Raw genomic sequence first — 21,188 nt, 5'->3', positions numbered from 1 at the left:
ATAGCTCTCGCGTTGATCGACGACGGAAATTCCAACGTCTGGTGAAAACGCCGACCACCAATTTACGGCTTAATTTTCATTTTAACCGCGCCGAAATTCGTATCCCGTCCGCACATCCGCGGGGCGGGGAGAGGAATTCGGTCCCACCTGGACCCCAGCCTCCCTGCGTCGGCCCCTCCGAGACGAATCGGAAATTTATACCTCGTTTGGTCAGAGGGGTGGCGCGGGTTGGGAGCGCCCCTCCCCCTCTCCCCACCGCCGGGGGCCCGGTTCTGACGGACGCACGAGGCCGCACGGGGTGGCAGGGATCCCTGGCTCCGCCCACCCTCTGACTTTTACCCCGCTGAACCTGGTGGTTTCCCGTCTACGTCTACCGCCAAACACAGATCCCTGGTCGGCTTGGCCTTGCGTGACCCATAGAAGTTTTCTCCTGACCTAGGCGAGGCGTTGGTAATCTTACTTCATAGCTCCGGCTGCATCCATTCTAGCTGTCAGCTCTCTGAGACGGATCCGTTAAATATCTATCTTGTTACGATTTGATTCTGTCACTAGCGCTATCCACTTCTCGGCCAAATCTTCTCTCTGACTTCATTTTCTCCAATTTAGTCGCGGACCATTTTTGTGGCCAGCTTTTCGGCCGCTCGCCGGCTGGCTCTTGTATCAGACAGAGATGGATCAGTCGTGACGGGGAGGTTGACCCGAGCGTGGCCCTCCGAGCGCCAGATGCGTCCGAAGTAGGTTACCCACCGGGAGTGAACACTCGCGCCGCCACATCGCGCTCACGAACCACGAAACGGACGGCATTCCGTGCCGCACCTGGCGTCATGACGCTGCATCGGCCGCAGAGATGTCAATCAGGCCCCACAAGACCGGTGATTATCGCCAGAAGTCCACCCGGCCAAGTTGGAGTTATGCGCTCTATTAGTGCTAATGGGCCACGGAGAAAGCACAGACAGCCCATGACGGTACAATAGCGTGACCAGACGAAGATACATTAGAGAAACTGTATTATGGCATGAAGTCATTCACCAGCTTTCGTCAAGTGTTCTCTTTCAATCTTGGAATGTGCTTTGCGCATACATCATCGCGATTTGAATCGTAAAACATCAACTTATTGTTCTACGTTTCTTTGAAATGTGTTACATCAATGCACATGGAATCCTGCATTTCATATGTCACATGCCGGACAAATCCTAGCCGTGCCACGTCCCTCCGAATGAACGTAAGCTAGGCGCAATGCAAGCAATTCCACGACGGCGACCGCCGTGGTTGATGCACGTCGTTCGGGCTCCATTACACATTTACACACCCTTCCTATCGTCGTCACATCGCGCAGCTCACGACCACGACCGGCGAACAGTTGTCCGGTTTTTCTCCGGTGGCACGCGAGCGTTGGCCGGCGAAATGCCATGATTTAGTGGGTACTAGTGAGGGTAGCACGGTCACTAAGAGCCCGATCGAGTGTCACTAGCCTGTGTCCACCGGCCATTGAGGCTCCGTACAGCTGTGGCGTACCTCAGACCTGTCAGCTTAGATAGGTTTTCAGGCCAGTATCATCATCATATTTAGACACTAAAGCCATCGCCGTCATATAATGTGGCGGAGATAATCATCAAAGCGCCTGCTGCGGCTCAACGCCTCAGAGCTATCCGCACCTCGGTCGGTCGCGCCGCTCTCAGCCGCCGCCGCCGCGTCTCCACTATGTGGGAAAAGCTGAGTTATGTTATCTCTCCCAGCTTCTCAGCGCTGAATCGGAAACGCTAATCACATGAGTAGCTACATTGGATATAAAACAAGCTTTTGATTACACCTATCCGCGCTAAGCGGTCCAGAACGGCCTGTATGTTGCGCGGCTGCTGCGCCGCCGCCGCGGGCGCGCCCCCGGCGCCGACACCCCCTGAGCGGGTCGGAGGGGCGGGCCGCCCACCGCCCGCCGCCCGGCCGGCCGCCGAGCGGCCGAGCGGCCGACCGGCCGGCCGCTCTCCGCCGCACAGCGCTTCTTTGTGAGCAGAATGGAATGCAATGGCTGGCGGCGGTACGGCCTCTGCCGGCCGCCGTACAGTCTCTGACAGCGGCCGGCAGCGGCGGCGGCGGCGGCGGCCAGGGTCGCTCCCCGCCGACCGGCGAGCGGCCGGCCGGCCGGCCGGCCGGGATGTTTAGTGACCATCTACACGGGAACGGGCTTTGTTCGGCGGCATGTCTTGTATCGAGAGCCGCCGCCTGCCGACAGCGCGGCCGCCGCCGGGCGGGGGCGGCAGGCAGCGGATACGGGGACGGGCCGCCGCCCAGAAAGGGAGGCGCCCGCTCCCTCACAGATGGTAGTTAGGCATGACGAGATTTTTTACAGAAAATTCCAAGAAACCGGTTTCGTGGGGATTTCGGCAGTTTGACATATCCACCGTGGAATGGGATTAGCTGCAGAAAAGAAACCCAGCAAAAGTGCAGTCAGAAGCTATGAGATGATTAGAGGGCTACTTCAACTCGCATCCACAATATTCACCTAACCCATTATCTTCAAAGCTCCAAAATCCAGCCCAGCTTCCAGACGAGGCTGGGCGGTGCGGACGGCGCGGGCCGCGGCGCATTCCTGGCGGCGGCGGCCACCAGGCGGGCTGGCGCTCGTGGGTCGCCGCGGGAGGGCCTTCCCGGCCGTTTCTCCGGCGGGTCGCGGCAAATTGGTGGCTCTCGGACGCTGGCCGCGCCGCCGGACCGGTTGTCGGCGCTGCACGCCGTCCGGCCGTCCGCCGGCCGGCCGGCATCGGCGCCCCGGCAGCTTATCGACAAACGGACCGGGGACGGGAGGGAAGGGATGGGATGGGACGAGGCGCGACGGGAGTGGGGCGGGAAGGAACAGGACAGGTGGGGAAGAAGGAGGGTGCGCGGCGCGACGAGTGGGCATGGATTCTAATCCATGGAGTGGGACAGGGTAGTATGGAACAGGGCGGGGTGAGGATAAAATCGGCCGACCAGGATAGGCCGGATAGAATAGGGCGGAGGGACAGGGTCAGCGGCAGAGCGGAGCGGAAAAGATGGGAGAGGAGCAACCAGGGCAGCGTAAACAGCTGGTGTGTGCCGAGAAGGAAGAGATACTAGCGCCAGCTTACGCCGGTATTTTGTCGTTTTATGGTTACCAGTTATTGGAGATAAAAGAAGCCAGTAGGAAGGGGACGAGGTAGGTCCAGTAAGCTGGAGAGAGATCAGCAGGAAAACTGATGTCATCTATATGCAGTTGCGTGCCGCCCGCTGTGCACTTGCCTCCCCACCAGCCGCCGCGGCCGAGGCAGCGCGGCTCGGCGCCTTGGCGTTCCTCCGCTCCGACCGGACCTCTGCCGCTCTATGCATGATGCATGGTGTAGCCTGCACAAGGGCAACCCGCGCGCAATGGCCGGCCGCGCGGCGGCCGCGGCCTCGGGCCTGCCTCCCGCCGGCGCAGGGTCGGCACGTCTGACAGCCCTCCGTGCCCCCGCCGGCACGGGCCGACGGACCTGGCCTCCCCTCTGCGCGCCGGGGAGACCTTCCCCGCTCTACAGGGGCGGACCTCCGTGGTCCCTGGTCCGGGGTCTCTGGTCCGCGGCTCGGTCCGGTCCGACCCGGGAGGCTCCTGCGCCGGCGGCCGGTCCCGGCCCGCGCGCACTGAGTTATACCTTCGTCAGCGGCACATAACGAATGGACCAGATAGCCGGGTATTTACGGTAGGGATCTGATAGAGCCGGACGGCCCTGGTGGCCGCCAGCCGGTTACACTTGGACGGATACGGGGGTGCGCGCCGCGCCGCCGTGAGTACGGGCACGCCGAGCCCGAGGGGGGTCAATGGAGGAGACGGCCACAGGCCGGTACGGCATGAGATGGAGCTTTTATTTTCATTTATTATGGTGTAGCCTTAAATTGTCCGGTCTCATTGCTTATTCAATTTCTGATAATCAATTATGGCAAAGAGCGTAAAACAGAATGCAATGGTTGTGCTGAGTCGTGACTGCATTCTTCTTTTAGAAATACTCAATTGAAGCCAGCTATATTTTCAATATCTAGCAGTCCATACGGATTGCTTATGGCGGAAGCCCCTTCAAATCACCCATCGGTTCCATGACCATGTGGCATAGTGGTTCGATACAATTGATTGACATCACCACCAGAAGCCAGGCGGAAGTTGGTGTTACTGTTCTATGAAGCCATGCAGTCTCCCGAGTGCTGCGGTGCAGCCTCCTGTGGTAGTGTTTTGTGCAGACATGCAGTCTTCGAGACAGTAAAGTGCTACTGTCCAGTGAAGCAGTGCAGTCTCTGAGTGTTGTGGCGCAGTCTCAGGCAGTACTGTCTCGTGCATACATGCAGTCTCCACTACATACAGAACAGCGGTGCCTACTGTTATATGCACACATGCAGTCCCCAAGGCCGCACATTGATACTGTTATGTGCGGCGATGAAGTCCCCGCCGATATCTTCCTATAAAGCAGTGCAGTCTCCAAAACAGACGCGCCTCTGTAGGTAACAAGCGATACTTATGTATCTTGCAGGGTTATGATCCTGCCCACGTTAGCACTTACCTGACGCATATTTCATTTAAGCATTTATCACATGTTGTATTCTCAGAAATCATTGGCTTTCGTGTTTCGTTCTTTGAGAGCCTGTGCCTGGTCACATCTTAGTTTTTAAAGCAATGTTATGTAATGACGGGCCAATAAATGACTCGAAACAATTTTCAACGAACAAGCAGAGCTCAACACACTCCTCAATAAGAAATAACTGCAGTTGGCGCATAGATATGCGACTATTACAGATAAGTATGTTAATCTCCTGCTAAATTATTGACAAGTTGCTCGGCTCGGTAGGGTCCCAGAACTTCAATGACTAGAGTTATTCACCCGATAGCCTAAATGTGAGGAGATAGCTGCCTGTTGAGTTGAACATCCACCTTATATGAATAAATCCATTCCTATTTCGAACGTATATCTGCCGGAACAGTCTATCTAGACTCCAGCGCTCGCTCGGGGAGCGACATAACCACACATTTCTGGCACCACCGCGGAGCCCTCCCTCATTGGTCGCACATCTCCACTGGCGCGCACTACTGCCAAGCAGCTCGAGCTGCGGCCGGGTACTGCCGACAGCCGGCCAGCGGCTTAGGTAGACCGCTCTGCACGACCAGCTTCTGTTGGCACTGACACTGAGCCCGCTCAGTGCGGCCGGCGACGGGCCCCCTGATTTAATAAAGCGGGATCGAGACGGCACGTGACCGAGACGCTGACACGACTGGGAAGTTGTGCAGGATCACCCTGGACTGTCACATGACTGGACAGCTGACGTATGACGCACTTGGGGATCTCACGGGCTCACTGTCTGACTGATTGGGACACTGACAGACGTCTGGCGTGGTTCAGGATCGAGAGTCTCGGAATCGCCCGATTCAGATGGTTCAAGATGTAGAAAATTAGGAGCGATGTCGGAGCCTGAATCTATGGATAGAATGGCCCCAATTATAGGTAGTTGTAAATAAGGGGACTGGAATGTCTCAAGCTGAGTTGAATAACTGGCCATGGGCAGAGTGACAAGGTATCAACCTCACCTCAAATTGGAATGATTTAGAGCCAACCAGTCATATGCACTTGCAGCATAGTCATAACTTTAATCACTAGTGCATATTTCAGTAAGTCCTAAGTCGCATATTTGAGATGGCATTGCTAAAACTAAGGAGGGCTGCCTCAAAACCTATCCGATTATCTTTCTGGAATGCATCATTGGTAACGAGCAGCGGCCGACGCTAAACAAATCCTGAATCATAAAAAACAAAGCAAGATACCGATATCAGAAGCGAAATACCGTGGCGCTGGTTGATAGGCATACTTAACTATACCTTCTGGAGGTACGAGTAGCTTTAACGCAGCAGGCGTAACCATTGTCAGTCTGTGATTATTATTTCATTTCAAAGTTCAGATACACGGCTAAATCGTGTTACTGCAGTCATGTTACGAGGTAAATTAGATTGCATCATACTACCGGTTAAGCAAGGTCTTCGGGGATCAGCGACTAGCATTATTTAACCATCATCTATAATTTGCCGGGCCGCTTTGCAAGAAAAGCACAATTAAATTGGCATGTCGCCATGTTTGGTAGGAGGCGGTGCCCGCCTGCATAATGAGCATCGACGTCAATTACTGTCCGGCGATTGTTGGTCGGGCCTGACTCTCATTTTAGCGCCGTCTGCTACGAAAACATGACGTGCAAGCATTTACAACACAACAGTGACATTGCGCGCGCGGGTGTAGGCGTCACGCAACGACAGTCGTAACATTCACCCTCCATTTTCCGCTCGGTGCACCTGTAAACCGTCTCCATTTACCGCGCCGCCAAACTCTCCCTTTTCAGTCGCGTCGCTCTTCCTTTCGACCTGACATGTCACCGCTGCGTCCGGCCGCCCCTCTGCGGTCCCTCCCGCGGTCCCCGGGCCGCCGACAGTGCCAGCGTGCAGCTGCCGCCCGGCAATGTATCAGCGTGTCGAGCTGCTGCCGGCGGGCGGTCCCGCTCCGGGCCGTATCGCGTGCCCACTGTGCCACCTGCCCAGGTGTGCCGGCCGCCCCGCCCCCGCCGGTCGTCAGGGGTGGTTGTGAGCGACCCGCACGCACTCCGCCGACCGCCTCTGACACTAACCTGTCGGTCACACGCGATCCGCGCAGGGGTATCCGTGGCAGTGACAGCGGCCACGTGGGACTCATGTCTCATTCGGCCGAGGCGACTGGGCCAAAATGAATTTATGGCATGCCGGATCTGAGGAGTGTTTATAATCGCTGGCCTTACAAACAGGATCTCAGCTATATTGATGGTCGCCTTATACATTCAGTAATGACTAATCAGTATTGAGCCTGGGATCGGTGGGATATTTGTACATCTACATTGGGCTCGTCAAGTTGACAGTAACACAGCGTTCAGCTATGCCATATGACTGCAAACCGTAAAATGGGTCATGCATGTGACAAAGCCTAAGAATGGGCTATCATTACATACAGTGCAACGATGCGTTAAGAACTAATGCGTTTTGAATTTTTACCCCATCAGCAAAATAGAAAATTTGAGTGGTACAAAGCCCAATAAGGCGTGGGTACTCAAGCTGCATACAAAATACCTACAAAGGCATATCCATATTGAAAAATCTACCAGCATACTTTACTGATGACGGAAACGACTAGCATTTAAGTACCTACCCAACCAGCATGTAAACATGCCCTAGCATAGCTTACAACTGCTTGCGGATGTTCTATATTAAATTCGAGAGCCAAAGGTCGCCCAGATGGACTTTTAATGGCGGTGGAAGTTTCCCCGCGGCCGGCGCAGGGGTCACGGATGCCGCCGTACATTCCGAGTGCCAGCTGCGGCCACTGTGGGAGCCGCACTCCTAATGGCTCCCACCGCCCAGCGCACCGCTAAGTGACCAAAACGCGCCCTCCGCGAAACGTAATTACCTGCATGAACACGCCCCTGGGAAGCGTAGCGCAACGACAGGTGCTGTTTAACTAATTTGTTCCCGTACAAAAAGACAACAGATGTAAATCACTGCACTCGCGTCACTGAATGTAATGACGCTTATCCAGCTCGAGCCCCCGGAGTGCAGACGACAGGCGGCGGCATCGGCCGCGCAACAAGACGCCAGACCAGATTCTAGCTGAACGGCAGCCAGACGTGAGTGGCGCAGACTCGCGGCGGTTTATGCGGCGGCGGGCAGCGGCTAGCCGGGCAATAACACCCACGGAATAGCCCAAACCCGCTCAGTTTACCGCCGGAGCCGGCAGCGGTGCAGTCGGATGGCCGCCGGCGGTCGCGGCAGCTCTCCACAGCAGAGCAGCCCGCTCCGGCCGGCAGCCGCGGCCAGCCGACGCCGGCCAGCGCTCCGGCGCCCGGCCGGCCGGCGCGCAGTAACTCATTTTTATGCGGTCCATTCTTCTGGGACCGGCCGCCGCCGCTGCCCGCCCGGTCGGCTGGCTCGCTGACCGGTCGGTCGGTCGGTCGGACTCACCACAGAGTGGCTGGCCAGCATCGCGGGGTCAGCCAAACGGGGTCCGTTCGACTGTGGTCAGGCCAAATCACTGCCAGCCTCGCCAGATCACAGAAGTCAACTGAGTAGAACTATAATGCTCAAATATTAAAATGGATTTGGAATTACGACAGTGCATACAACTTTACTACCTAGAGATAACTACGCTGAGCCCTTAGTCTGGCTCATACAACCCTATCAGCTCAAACCACCCTCACCTAGCCTCAGCTCGGTTCAGGGTTCTCCCGACTCTGACCACCAGCCTGTCTGAATCTAACCACTGCAGCTCGCCAGCCGAGTCAGCGTGGCTCGCTGGCGGGCCGGGCCCGGCGCCGTGGGCACTCGGCGGCGCCATTAATTCGGTCCGACCGGCCGGCCGGCGCCCCTCTAGCCGCTCCTCGGTAAAACTGCACCGTCCGCGCCGCACGATCGCCCCCGCTGCTCCGAGCGAGCGACGGAGACGGAGTGGAAGCCATGGAGAGGAGCGGATAGAAATGCAAGATATAGGAGAGCGGGGTGAGAGAGAGCTGAGATAGGGTCTGCGAGTCTGGGCGAGGCTGAGACCAAGGCCGGTGGCTGTCGGCAGGTGCCGAGTTTTTCGGCGGTGTCGGGCGCGGGAGGCGGCGCCGCGGGCTGGCCGGGGATGGGCGGCGGCTCGCCCGTACCGTCAGCACACCCCAGCCGCCGGCCGGCGCGCCAGACGGCCGCCGTGCAACACTATCTCACACTGAACGCAGCCGCCCAGTCTGGGGCCAACGCCTGTAAATCGACCTGAAATACGGGCATCGGCCGACGCGGCTCGTATATTTCTGGTGCAAATTTGGTCAGAATGTCGTTAAAAGTGCCGGTTTGTAGATAAAACGGCTTGTGCCAGACGTAGCGCGTTGCGTGTCGCGCCCCGTTTAGAACCGTTCGCCATATCACCTATTCACGGGAGGAATGCGGAGTGGGAAGTTTGGCATACCACAGACTGATACCGTGGTCCTAAACCGGTGGCCTATCCGACCACAACCACCGCAGGCTACCGCCCACCCGTTCAAGGGCAAAGGGCAGCGCCGAGAATATTCGAAACATGAAAAGAATGCTATTAGACGGGGAGAGGTACTAGCAGAAATGCTACATAACACTCAGTTTTGATAGCAAAAGAGACACCAGGAAATATGCAAAGAATGACGAGATTGAGTCATCTTTTCAACGCTAAATGCTTCGCAGGTTTTTGGTTCAGTATGTCGCAACCTACGCACTGAGCTGTGAGCTGGACCGGCCATTCGGCGAGATATCAATGTCGGAGCGGCGCCACGGGGGGCCTGGGCCGTGCAGCCGCCCCTGGCCATCTCTGGCCGCTCACCAGCCGCCCACCGACCGCTCACCGCTCAGCTTGCCGCGATAACACGTGCGCTACCGCCCCGCCCCCCGCCTCGATCCAGCCCTACATCTCGTCCACTCTCTCCCGGCGTCAGGGAGACACGGCGGCGCCTGACAGTCGGAGCTGCCCTCTCTGGGGCCGACTCTGAGGGACACCGACAGCCGACCGAGAGCGAAAGTCGACCCCATCGTGACCAGCGCGCCGGCCGTACCGCCCGCTTATGCTCACGAACACAGATCTGTGGACAGATTCCGTGAATGTTTCGTAACGTAACAAAGGGTGATTAGGCCGGCGAGTGGATGGTCATGGTGTGTGCCGGCCGGCAGTGCGGGAGGACGGCGGCGGCCGAGCCGCCATTACGTGCCGTGATGAATGGTGTCGGATAGGATCGTTTGTTTGATCACGGCGGGTGTAATGGTTCCACAACGATCGTGTTCACATTTTCGATGACTTACACGGTTTCCCAAGGTAGTGTTCGGGTGTATTTATATTCCATCATCAGTTATTCGGAGATAAATGTTTCTACAATGTGTTAAATGGGTGTGTTGGATAAAAAGCTTCCTACAAAGCGAACGGTCTGTTCGATTACCTATGTTTATGACTCAGAGGAGCCTAATCCGTATCGGTGCAACTACAGAAGAACACGTAGGATCAACCAGAATCGACAGGCTGTGAGAATCTACAAGCACAGAAACAACGTCGCCGGGTCCATCCCTTTGTTCGGAGCCAGAACATCAGACAGGTACCTCCTGACCTCGGATTTGGTAGTCGGTGCCCTGATATAAACAGCAACGGCAGACACCAGACAGGCTTCAGGAATGTATGTCGTCTGGGATGGATCTATTATTGGATACAGTGACTAAATGACATCACATTTCGAATACGTTTTTATACAAGTCGAAAACAAGTAATTCGGATGCACCGGCCTCGCCTTGCCGCCTGTTTGCGGCGGCGGCAGGCAGATTACTCCAGCAGCTCTCGCGGACTGTTTGTCCAGACCCGTTGTTTGTCTGAAGTGCTGCTGTGCGTCCGAGTGGACCGGCGCGGCCGCTAATGTACCGCAATGCAGCCGGACGGTCATCAAGGCGGCCGCCCTGGACGTGCACGCCAATCACGCATCAGCCGGGACGTGGTCCCGCTGATCCGCGGGCTAACGGCAGGAGAGGCTCCATAGCGCCTACCTTGGCCTGATCAAAGGGTCGTTCACGGACGTCTTCACACCAACAGAGGAATCATTGTCATATTCAGGTTTGATTTCAGGACAGCAAACGTGGTCAACTACTAGCTGATCGCTTAAAATAGCATAAGAGTTCCAGTAAGCGCTTTGTCCGCGCTTAATCCTCAGCAAAGCGGTCATATCAGATGCCTATCGTCGGTAGTGGTCACTCGGATAAAATGCCCTCTTATTTACCACAGAATCCGATGTTGGCGCCAGCCTCCCGGTTCGTCGGCCCATCATCTCTCGGGGACAGTGGCCATCAGGCGGACGGTGCCGCCGGAGACGGTGTGGTGGCAGTAAAGCCGTCCGCGGCCGGCGATATTTAGTGCCGCGAGGCGGCGATCGGTCGCGGGTCGGCCGGGCCGCGGCCGCTGGCCTTCAGGGGCGCCGTTCCGAGAATCGCCGGCCGGCTCCGGCTGCGTACCCGGCGATTAGAAGCGATATATCGCCGGACGGCTGTTTGGCCGGCCATTAACCGGGCTGAAGCGGCGCGTCGGGCCGGGCTGGGCTCTGCAGCGGGCCGGGCCGGGCGCTGCCGGCGCCGCTACCGAGCGACCCTGCGGCCGGCCGGCCGGGGCGCCGGGACGCCGGGCTTCCGTCGCCACCGGCGCGACAGGGACGAGACAAGACGAGCCGCCGCCGGCAGCGCCGTCCGGCGACGCGCCGACTGCCGACGGAGCTGACGTAATGACGTCACTGGGTGTGGTGACGTCACTGGACTGCGACGGGGTGCGGCGTCAGCGTCACACGGTGATGGAGGGAGCGGTCGATGGGATAGTGTCAACAGACAGGGAATGCGGGAGGGGTAGAGCCGTCCAGGTCTGCTGCTGGTGCAGCTTCAGGTCGCAGATAAGTGCTAATGAAACTCGGGAGGCAACGGCCGGAAACTGCCTCTTAGATGGTGCAGTAACATCGACAAGATGCATCTCAGATAGCGTCAGCAGCTGTGCTTGAACAATAGCGGGCAAAAGCTGGCTCTTCGATAGCTCTATTGCTTGTTGCTGCATTTTATTGGTTCTTTTTTAATACCTAACACAGTTCTCTGCGAATCTCACTAATTCGTACCACCACAAGATCCACGGTTACCGAACCCATCCCGGTATCACATTCTGCGGCCGGCCGGCCGATCCCACCCGTCTCCCTGCTGACCTCACCACGTCCCTCCCGTCCATCCGCCGGCCGTTGCCCGCTGTATCCGCGTGCGGTGGCCGTCCGACCGGCTGCCCGCGGTTTTACAGTGGCCGGCCGGCCGCCGCTGCTGTTTACAGCATCGCCAGCGACCGGCCCGAGACAGCCGCCGCGGGACGGCGGCGGAGACAAGGGGCGGGTCTGGGAGTGGGTGTCAGGAGTGGGTATCATGGCGGCGGGAGGCGGCGGGTGTCATGGTGGGTGTCAAGACGTGTGTCAGGGCTGTAGGTGTCATAGTTGTCTGCAGCGCGGATGTCGTCAGTCTTTCTCCGATGGTCACGGCGCGTCAATAAGCCAACAAAAGCGGAGCTCTCGCGCACCATATAGGGGCGGCAATCACCTGCACCGTCTACGCTGGGCCGGCACGGATCGTGCACGAGTGGGACCCCAGTCACGGCCGGGCCGGCACACGCGGCTGCTGCGCGTCACGGCGCAGCGGTACGGCTTACGGCGTCTCCCCGGTCCGTGACGCGGCTGTGTGATACGGACCGACGGCGACATTACGGCCACTGCGCCGGCCCGCCTGACAGGGCCACACTGTAAATTCCGGCCGCGCGCAGCGGGGGCCGCGGTCGCCTGTCCGCCCCGCTACGGTTACGGCCTGTCCCAGTGGGACACCGACTGAGCTGTTCCTTCTCGACCGGGCCACTCGCCCCGGGAGAGCCCAGCCACTCAGTCGCCAGAGAAGCCCGCCCGCCCGCCCATGGGCGACAAATTAAACCGGCGCCGCTCATTCTCTCTGCCGACCTGCTCTGTTACCGGGGTTACATGAGCGATCCGTTCCAAATACGCACTACGCTAATGCGCATCAGCTCCCCACAAACGGATCTACGGCACCGGTTACATGAGACTAATTCGTTTTATCTACGTCAAACGGATCTTGTTTGGCTCACCCGGGCTGACTCCTCGACGGCCGGTAATTCGCATCACAAACGGAATAGGATTAGCGTACAGTCATGGCGCAGTTGCGGCATTTACCGGGACGACTGAGCTAAATTTTAAATACTTATATCATTTGATAGGCTCAAAAACATTTAGAATTAACATGAAATCAAAAAATGAAAACAAAGTTTTCTTGTTTTAAGTCAGTGGGCACTGATTCGCCATGCAGCGACAGCAGGGTGGTCAGAAAAAATTATCTATCAAAATATTTCATTCATTTTATTTCACATGCAAAGACTAAACCAAAATACCAACATTTTTTTGCTATTTTCTACGAGGCAGCCAATAAAAAAAATGCTTAGTATTTTGCATTTTGACGCTTCCAGTCAGCAAAGAATAGTTCTTGTGAAATACGGCCCGAATCGTGTGCCTCGGACGTTTCGGTTACATGAGCGATCCGTTCCAAATACGCACTACGCTAATTCGTATCAGCTCCCCAAGAACGCATTCAGTGCACCGACTACATGAGCAAATTCGTATCAGTGACGTCAAACGGATCTAGTTTGGCTCTCGGCCCGATGCGCATTACAAACGGAATAGCATACAAATGTGGCGCACTTCCGTAGCAATAGAGGTGACTAAATTAAAAATTTATTTTCTTATGTCTTTTTTGCATTTAATCTGCTAAAAACATTCTCAATTAACTTAACAAAAAAAAGTTGAACATAAAGTTGTCTTGCTTTGACTCATTGGGCAATTGCCTCTCTTAATTCGTCTGTAGTGCTGTCAGAAAAATGTTTCAACTGAAATTATGTGGATATTTACTATTTGGTTTTCACTATATTTATTGTTGAAAACTTGACAAAATACCGAAATATTTTTTTAAATATTATTTCAAAAGAAGAAAATGAAAACAATACCTATTATTTTGCATTTTAATGTTTCTTTTTGCGAAGAAATAGTTCCTGTAATACGTATCTTGGTCCTATTCGCTTCTAAGCCTCTTTCCCAGCGGATTTTGTTCGGACCGCCGATTCGTATTAGCAGGTGGATACATGAGTCGGTAGTACGCTCCTGATTCGCATTAGCGGTGAATCCGATCGTGATACGTATTTGCTTTGCTCATGTAACCGCGGATCGGATCGCCGATTCGTACTAGCAGGTGGCTACATGAGTCGGTAATGCGTTCCTAATTCGAATTAGCGGCTAAATACGTATTTACTGTGCTCATGTAACCCCGATATGTAAGACGCCGGCACTACACTCGGTGGATATCCTCTTGAAACGCCAACAACACGCGGCTGTCTCTATTAGCTGGCCGAGGGGGCGACTAATCCGTCCCGGCGCGGCGCGGCGGCCGCTCCCAGCGGGCGGGTGTCTGCCGGCGTCACCGGCCGCTCTTCCCGACACAATGCGTGCCGTTCCGGCGGCCTGCAGCGCGCTCCTCTCCTCTGGACTGCAGAGGGCGGCGGCCCGGCTGCAGTAATCGGCCGCCCCTGCAACCGGCGCGTCTCTATCACCCAGTCAGGCGGGCTACAACGCTAATTTGGCGGCGGCCATGGCGCCTCGGCGGCCCCGGCGCGGCGGTGGGATGATCGGTGGGACGTGGCGGGGCAAACCGGTGGGATGAGGGAGCGAGACAATGGGATACGGCAAAACTTCCCGGTATGATGTAATGAGATGGGATAGAACAATGGGATACAATAGGACGAATAAGTGTGAAGGTATGTTGGGACTAGCCAGTGGAATGTGGTGGGACTTACATATCTAGGGATTACGCAAGGACAAAAGGTGAGACGAAGAGGAGAAGTTGACCGGGTAAGGCAGTTTGACTGTCCTGGGATATGCCTACTAGCGGCTCCACTGAGTGGAAGGCCGCTCCAAGGCTATGTCACTGGAGCCTGCGCAGTGCGCGTTGACATAAAAGTACCACCGGTGACTGCATCGTCCCACAGAAAGATAACACCGGTTTCCAGATCGCTGATGCATCTCGTTGTGCTAAGTAGCGCTAACTGGCTGTAAAATAAGGCTTCCCACGGGTCAACTTCGGAAGTCATATTGCCCATCTGGCCAACTCAGTTATCGTTAGCGAGGCAATAACCGGAGCTTACTTCAGACCCGTTACCGGTCGGTAACAGCAATATCATGCACACTAACGGAACTAAAAACCCGCCTCTTCGGATAAGAGGCGGCTCAATAACCCGCTGATCCATTAGTGACACCATTCAGACAGTGCAGACCGCCGCCAGCCGTCTAACGAGCGCCGGGTCGCAGTCCGCCCAACCCCAATCACCATTATCGCCACTTGAGCCCATCGGCCGACTAACAATATAGCTAATAACGAACATCCTAATCGGAGCTCTATCGGAGTCTGCCCGGCCCGGCCCGGCCCGGCTCGGCACGCACGATAAAGGCAATGGGGTCGCCGGGCGCTGGCCGGGGTGTGTGCGGTTGCGCGGGGTGTGAGCGGTCGGACCTGCGTGCGGTCGTGGACGGCGCCCTCTCCGGTGACAGGTCACTGCTGTCGCGACGGGTGTATGGAACACCACGGAGGGGGTGGTGGGCGGAGCCGTCCCGGCACGCTCAGCGGTGTGCTTTTACACCGGCTGGGATGTTGGAGAAATGTCGAGTGAGAAGTGAAATCTTGTTTTAGTGGCAAAATACGCACTCGTTAATACTGTGATAAAAAAGTCGCTGACGCCTGGACTTGAAAATATAGACAAATGAACCCTTTTAGTTGATACGTTTGCACTGGCGGGCGAACAAAACGAATTCATTTCAACTTGCTTCCTTCTCTTTGCTGTTGTGCCCTCAATTCGATATTTTTGCTTCATCACCAAGCATGCAACTTCCCATTTTCTGTCTGTGCACACAATGGGCAGACTGCCAAATTCGTGCCTTTCGTTCGGACTGCTCATGCAATGACCAGAATGTCTGTCCATGTTCGGAGCATGCTTGCTGACCCTGTTCGAGCAAAACATGCAGCATGTTTCGACGAAGTTCCGCTTCATTCAGGCGCGCAAGGCAGAATAAGGGAAGGTGGCACACATGCCAAAGACAGCCTGCTCCCTTCTCAAAGTCTTCTCTCAGACTTTTGCCGGGTAGCCCACTCGCGGCATAGCACGGCATAGCACCCTGCAGCAGGCAGCCATGCTGGCTCGCCGTGGCGTATCCAGGGAGGGGGAGCATTAGGGGCACATGCCCCCCACTTCACCAGGCAGCCCTCTCAGTGCGCGGCACAGCTCCCTGTCGCTCCGTGCAGACGGCGGTAGCCATGCTGCCTCGCCGCGCGGCCTCGTTTGACTAATGACGACTGCAAGGCATCAGAGGATACGGCGCCGGCGTCTCTCGCTAGTCGGGCACGGCCAGACTCGATAATCGGACACGCCGGCCGGCCGGGCGGGTCGAGTCGGAGGTGTGAGCGGCCGGAGCGGCCGGAGCGGCGGCGAACCGGCCCGTCATCGGAGCCGTCGTGACCGCCGCTGATGATGATGATGTGAGCTGTCGGCGGCGCCGGCTGATGGTGGCCGACATCAGCGCGATGGGAGCCGAGATGGGACTGGAGTGGAGGGGCTGGCCGACGCGACCGATACGGGAGGCGTGCAGAGCTGAGTCGAACGGCGAATGGAGCGAGTGCTAGGAGTTGGAAGTCCATCAAAACCTAGCTTGGGTAGCCACCGTCACCGTATTTGGGTATATAAACCTTGTAATATCCGGAAGCAGACGCTTAGATGTCTGGCGGCGGCGGCTTGGTGCACGTATGGCTTCTAAATTTCATCCTAACCGAACGTTAAAGTTCACAATGATTCCTTATCAAAATCAGTCACTCTAAGTTCACTTCTCATCAATAGCTTGATAGCCAGTGATTCACAGCGCTACCATAAAATGTAAATACTTTGTATGCCAAATAAATCTGACATTTTAGCATTTCGATCGCAACCGCTGTCCTAAAAAGCAACTGATTCCGTCAAGTTGCCTCAAGAAATACACTATCTCATTCAAAACCTGTCCTCAGAGTTAGCCATGAGCTCCCCACAGTCCATGGGTATAGGTCCATCAAGGTAATCAAACGTGCAGTATACAGTCCCATGCTCGCTGTAATTTTCCACATATGTGCGTTATCTCAGCACGGCACCGGTGGGAATTTAACACACTGTTATCGGGACATTGACCCTGCCTTTACCACGACTCGGTGAAGTTAGGAGCTCTGTCCACTATTGCCCTCATCTGATTCCGAAATATTTCAATTCTGATCCCAGAAAATCACCACTGTTTCAATAGCATTGTCGGTGCTGTGACACCTTGTTCACTCCCGTTACAATTCCCATACCAACAATTCCCATACCAAGCCTGTAAACTTATGCGATGCTATGCAGCTGACTGACAGTTATATTGAATGCATCCGAGCACCGTTTCAAGTGAGACCTACAATTTAATCCCTGATGTAGGCACTGCCTAATATCACACGAATCCAGAGGCCCCGTTCCGCATCGATTCTAGCTTAGAGCTCTTGTCTATGTCCATCCATGGCGAATCTATGAGTAATTCAACAGAGGGCAGCGGCGCTGCAGACTACTGCATTGCAGTCCAGTGAGCTTAGAATACGGAATCGAAGGAGATGCCAGTTCCTCAGCCAACTTCCCAGGACCAGCTTCGCTGTTCTTTCCGTAAATGGGAATAAAGTGCATTTTAGTGCCTATAAAAATAGAGTTGAATAATAACCATAGCATGCATCCATAATCAGAATAATAATGATCAATGGCAAAAATAAATAGAGATATGGCGAATTAAATTGTATAAGAAATATAGTATTATAACGTACCCTTCCCTTGAGCTTCAGCAAGGCTTCCAGGGGTTAATCTGATTCACAGTCACACCAACCTTTTAAATCCCATCTCCAGAGGAAATCAGTAGCCTCGGCACTGGTTTGTATCGCACCATCGCATATGTGTAACATTCGTTGAATGCATTTTTACGCCAATGCCAATCAAAGAGCCCATAAAAGCATATCAGAACACCTTGCAGGTGCAACATTCCACAGGATCAGCAACTACAACAGCGTAGTGGCAGCGATAGATCGACCAGAACGTTCCTTTATTTATTTCACGATCCGCGCGCCCTCCGCGACTACCATGCCCATTATCATAAATAAACGACAAACAAAACGACAAACGTCTCACCAATCGCCTCTCTGTCTTCCACCAGGTTTCGGCCACTGATCCGGACTGTGGCGTCAACGCACGTGTCAACTACACCCTGGCTGGGGGTCGTCAGTTCACCATCCAGCCGGACACGGGAGACATCTGCATCTCGTCACCGCTCGACCACGAGACGCGGGCCGTCTACGAGTTCCCCGTGGTCGCCATGGATAGAGGTGAGTGCAGCGGTGGTCGGTGGACGATCGGACGGGTGGGAAGGCAGCGGGGAGCTGAGAGGCATTGGTGACAGACGGCCAGTGTGTGCAGAATTGTGTTGACCAGAGGCAGTTCTCAATGGACAAGTTTTTTTCCAAAGGTGGATTCACTTCAGATAAGCCGGAACTGCCTCCTACTTAAAATCAGAAGATTGAAACGCCTACAAGAGACCTCTGTAAGCCTGCACAGAGGTGTTGAGACCACAGAGGTCTATGCGATTACCTATTCATTCAGCTCAGAGGGAGGCACAGTTTCCACCCCATCACTGCCCTCGTGACAGACACCCGAGCCACTGTTTCCCAAGTGCGGTCGCCGCGCTGACCACCAAGATAGGTGACCGGTGGGCCTTTCATGTGGTCACGCCAGCTCAGCGAAAACCGGGGCTCAAATGCACCGCGCCTCAACCAATACAAATACAAGTGAGCGAGCGTCACGAGCGAGCCGTGGAAACTGCGCGACGCGATATGCTGAGCGACTCCGCTTAGGCCGAACAGAGGTCACTATCGGCCGATAAAGGATGGGGGCTGACGGCCTGTCCGAGCCGCTCGCGGTACTTATACCCGACCGGAGCATTGATCGGCTTTTCTCAGAAACCGAGTAGCGTACCAAGCCGCGGCTTAGGAGTTAGGATACTTATTTACGTACGATTAGGTACGGGATACTGAGGGCAGGTCAAAGTCCGTGAAAGCAAAACACCTTAGACATTGTTATAAAAGACGAATAGAGATGCATATTTTCATTTCATATACATTAGGTCAACAATTATCCCGAAAATGCATACCAGCACGATGCATATATGCCTGAACCACGCCAAACACGACCAGCAATGCCAGAGACGTGTTCATTTGACTATAAGCCACTTCACTTCATACCGGAGTGCGGTGCTCAGTCCGGTCTGCAATGTCTGCAGCGAGCATCCCACCCGGCCGGCGATCCGACAGGCCGGATTCCCGGAATGATTTGATGCCGTGCGGTGTTCCGCTACCATATGCCCGATTTAGCCGCGCCAATCCAGGAACGGTGGATTGCACACGGAGCTGGGGTCTCTGATCTACAGGAGGCACGAGATGTATAGCTAAAAGACAGCGGTTGGCATGAATTCGATCCGCGCTCAATGCTGAGTTCAAGGAAGGCGAGAAGTATAATTGAAATATCTTTCGTTTCACATTGGATAAATTTATTAGCCGGAAGGTTTCATAAGGATCGAATCCTACCAAATGTTACCAAATATCCAATGATCCAAGATATGTTAGAGACCCTCACTAGTCACTTATTAATTTCATCTACATATACCTAGTCAATAAACACCTCTCTATCGAACGAGTTGTCATAATAAACTAGCTATGTAGCAGCTGAGCCGCGCGCTGTCTGCTCACCATATATCACACAGACCGTCCTCTGCGAACTCCCGGTTCACAGCTCCATCCCCGGGCGCTGCATTGTTCTGTGCGCTGACAAACGACAGGCCGGTGAAGCGCCGCGAATAGAGCCGGTCGTGTGATGTCCTCCAGAGACGCTCGTCCCGGACACGCGTCAATGGCCACTGTCACGGCTGACGACTCGCGGTGGAGACGGGTCGGCCAGACGGGCCGGCGCCGCCGTCACCGCCGCCGCGGGCGAGATAGGAGACAGACAGGGCCGGGAGACGGGCAAGAAATGGGTCGGCGTCACGCCTCAGGGTGTGAGAACACGATTATTGCTTCAATAATATATAGGATTTTTCAAGTGTGTGGAAGGGCGGACAAAAAGCAAAAGCTCTCCTTGAAAACAATTTTTACATAAATCGCACTTTATAGAAACCAGCAAAGGAGTTTGTGGCATGACCTTCACACTCCAAAAACAGTCTATATCCGTCACCGGTCCTACACAAACGACTCCAGGGCTCTGAGACCCTGACGACCCGGTAGCACCATCCCGGAATGACCCCGTGGCGCACCCAGACAGGACACCGTGCCGGGAGCCGACACGAGATCTGTGACACGGAGCGCCAGACATAACGGCGCCTGGGTCGACCGTCCGGTGCCGCTGCCGGTCACCCAGGCACCGGCGCGGCGCGGCGCCATCAGATACAGGCACCGTCCGCTAATTCGGCGTCACACTTGTGCAGCGCCGCCGCCGGGTGCCCAATGTCATGCGTCCAAGAGATGTCGTCGTTAGCAGTATGGGGTGATTTATGGTCAAATACTGGCGGATTAGCGATCCGAGATTGAACATTTCCACACCTAGCCGAGGAAAAACTGGCACCGTGGTATAAGCGTTGATAGTTCTAAGAATATGGTCTTAAAATAAATGTAATTTTATCGTGCAAGTGATAATTTAATTGTGCGAAGAATAGCGACATTTTTGAAGTTGTAATCATGCTGCAGAGATAACGGAACAGTAATACATTACGATTTATTGAGGCGGAAATGTCTGGACTTTGAACCTTTTAGTCCTCAAGCTGGACGTGCACCTCCTCCTCTCCTTCAAGCACCTCTTCAGCAACAGCTGAACAATCGCTCTTCCATTCGTGATCAAAGCACTATAGCCATGATTGGACAGACCATGGGGCCTTGACCTGACCCCTCTTTCTCCCACAGCAATGATCAAGGTGTAGCTCAGTGACTTGACCTGACCTGGCCTCTCCCCATGGAAACGGGTTGTCTCATGACCACCGCCATGTTCAAAGTACGGACCAGTGACCTGACCTGAGCTGACCTGATCTGACCCCTCCTCCACAGGCGGTCTGAGCACCACAGCCATGGTCAAGGTGCAAATCAGCGACGTGAACGACAACCGTCCGACCTTCTACCCGCGCGAGTACAAGGTCAGCCTGCGCGAGCACGAGGTCAACTCGGGCGCGCTAGTGGCCGTCGCTGCCACAGACGCTGACGCCGCCTCCAACGGACGGATCCGCTACAGCATCGTCAGTGGGAACGCCAACGGCCTGTTCAGGATCGACGCCAGCACCGGCGAGGTGGGTTGACGCCGCGGAGGGTACAGAGAGGGAGAGAGTAGGCGGCTGGGGGTTGATCGAACAGTCAGTGACTTCAGCTGCGTAAGGGAAGGGTACTTGAAGTGTAAGGGAAGATACGAGGAAGGGTGCAGGGAGGGTATGTG

General features: G+C 55.2%; 1 protein-coding gene across 1 annotated transcript in view; it reads left to right on the top strand.

Annotated features, from left to right (window-relative positions):
- The window catches only part of LOC122380470 (protein dachsous-like), a 60,304-nt gene that overhangs the window by 8,822 nt on the left and 30,294 nt on the right, over positions 1-21,188 (top strand). The window contains exons 3-4 of the mRNA XM_043363637.1: positions 17,881-18,049; positions 20,810-21,045. Of these exons, the coding sequence (XP_043219572.1) occupies positions 17,881-18,049; positions 20,810-21,045 (405 nt within the window). The remainder of the gene's footprint in view (positions 1-17,880; positions 18,050-20,809; positions 21,046-21,188) is intronic.

This window comes from Amphibalanus amphitrite, unplaced genomic scaffold (assembly GCF_019059575.1).
Source record: "Amphibalanus amphitrite isolate SeventyFive unplaced genomic scaffold, NRLGWU_Aamphi_draft 000098F_arrow, whole genome shotgun sequence".
Taxonomy (NCBI): domain Eukaryota; kingdom Metazoa; phylum Arthropoda; class Thecostraca; order Balanomorpha; family Balanidae; genus Amphibalanus; species Amphibalanus amphitrite.
The sequence above is the reverse complement of the archived record's forward strand: the minus strand, read 5'-3'. Positions and strand labels throughout refer to the sequence as shown.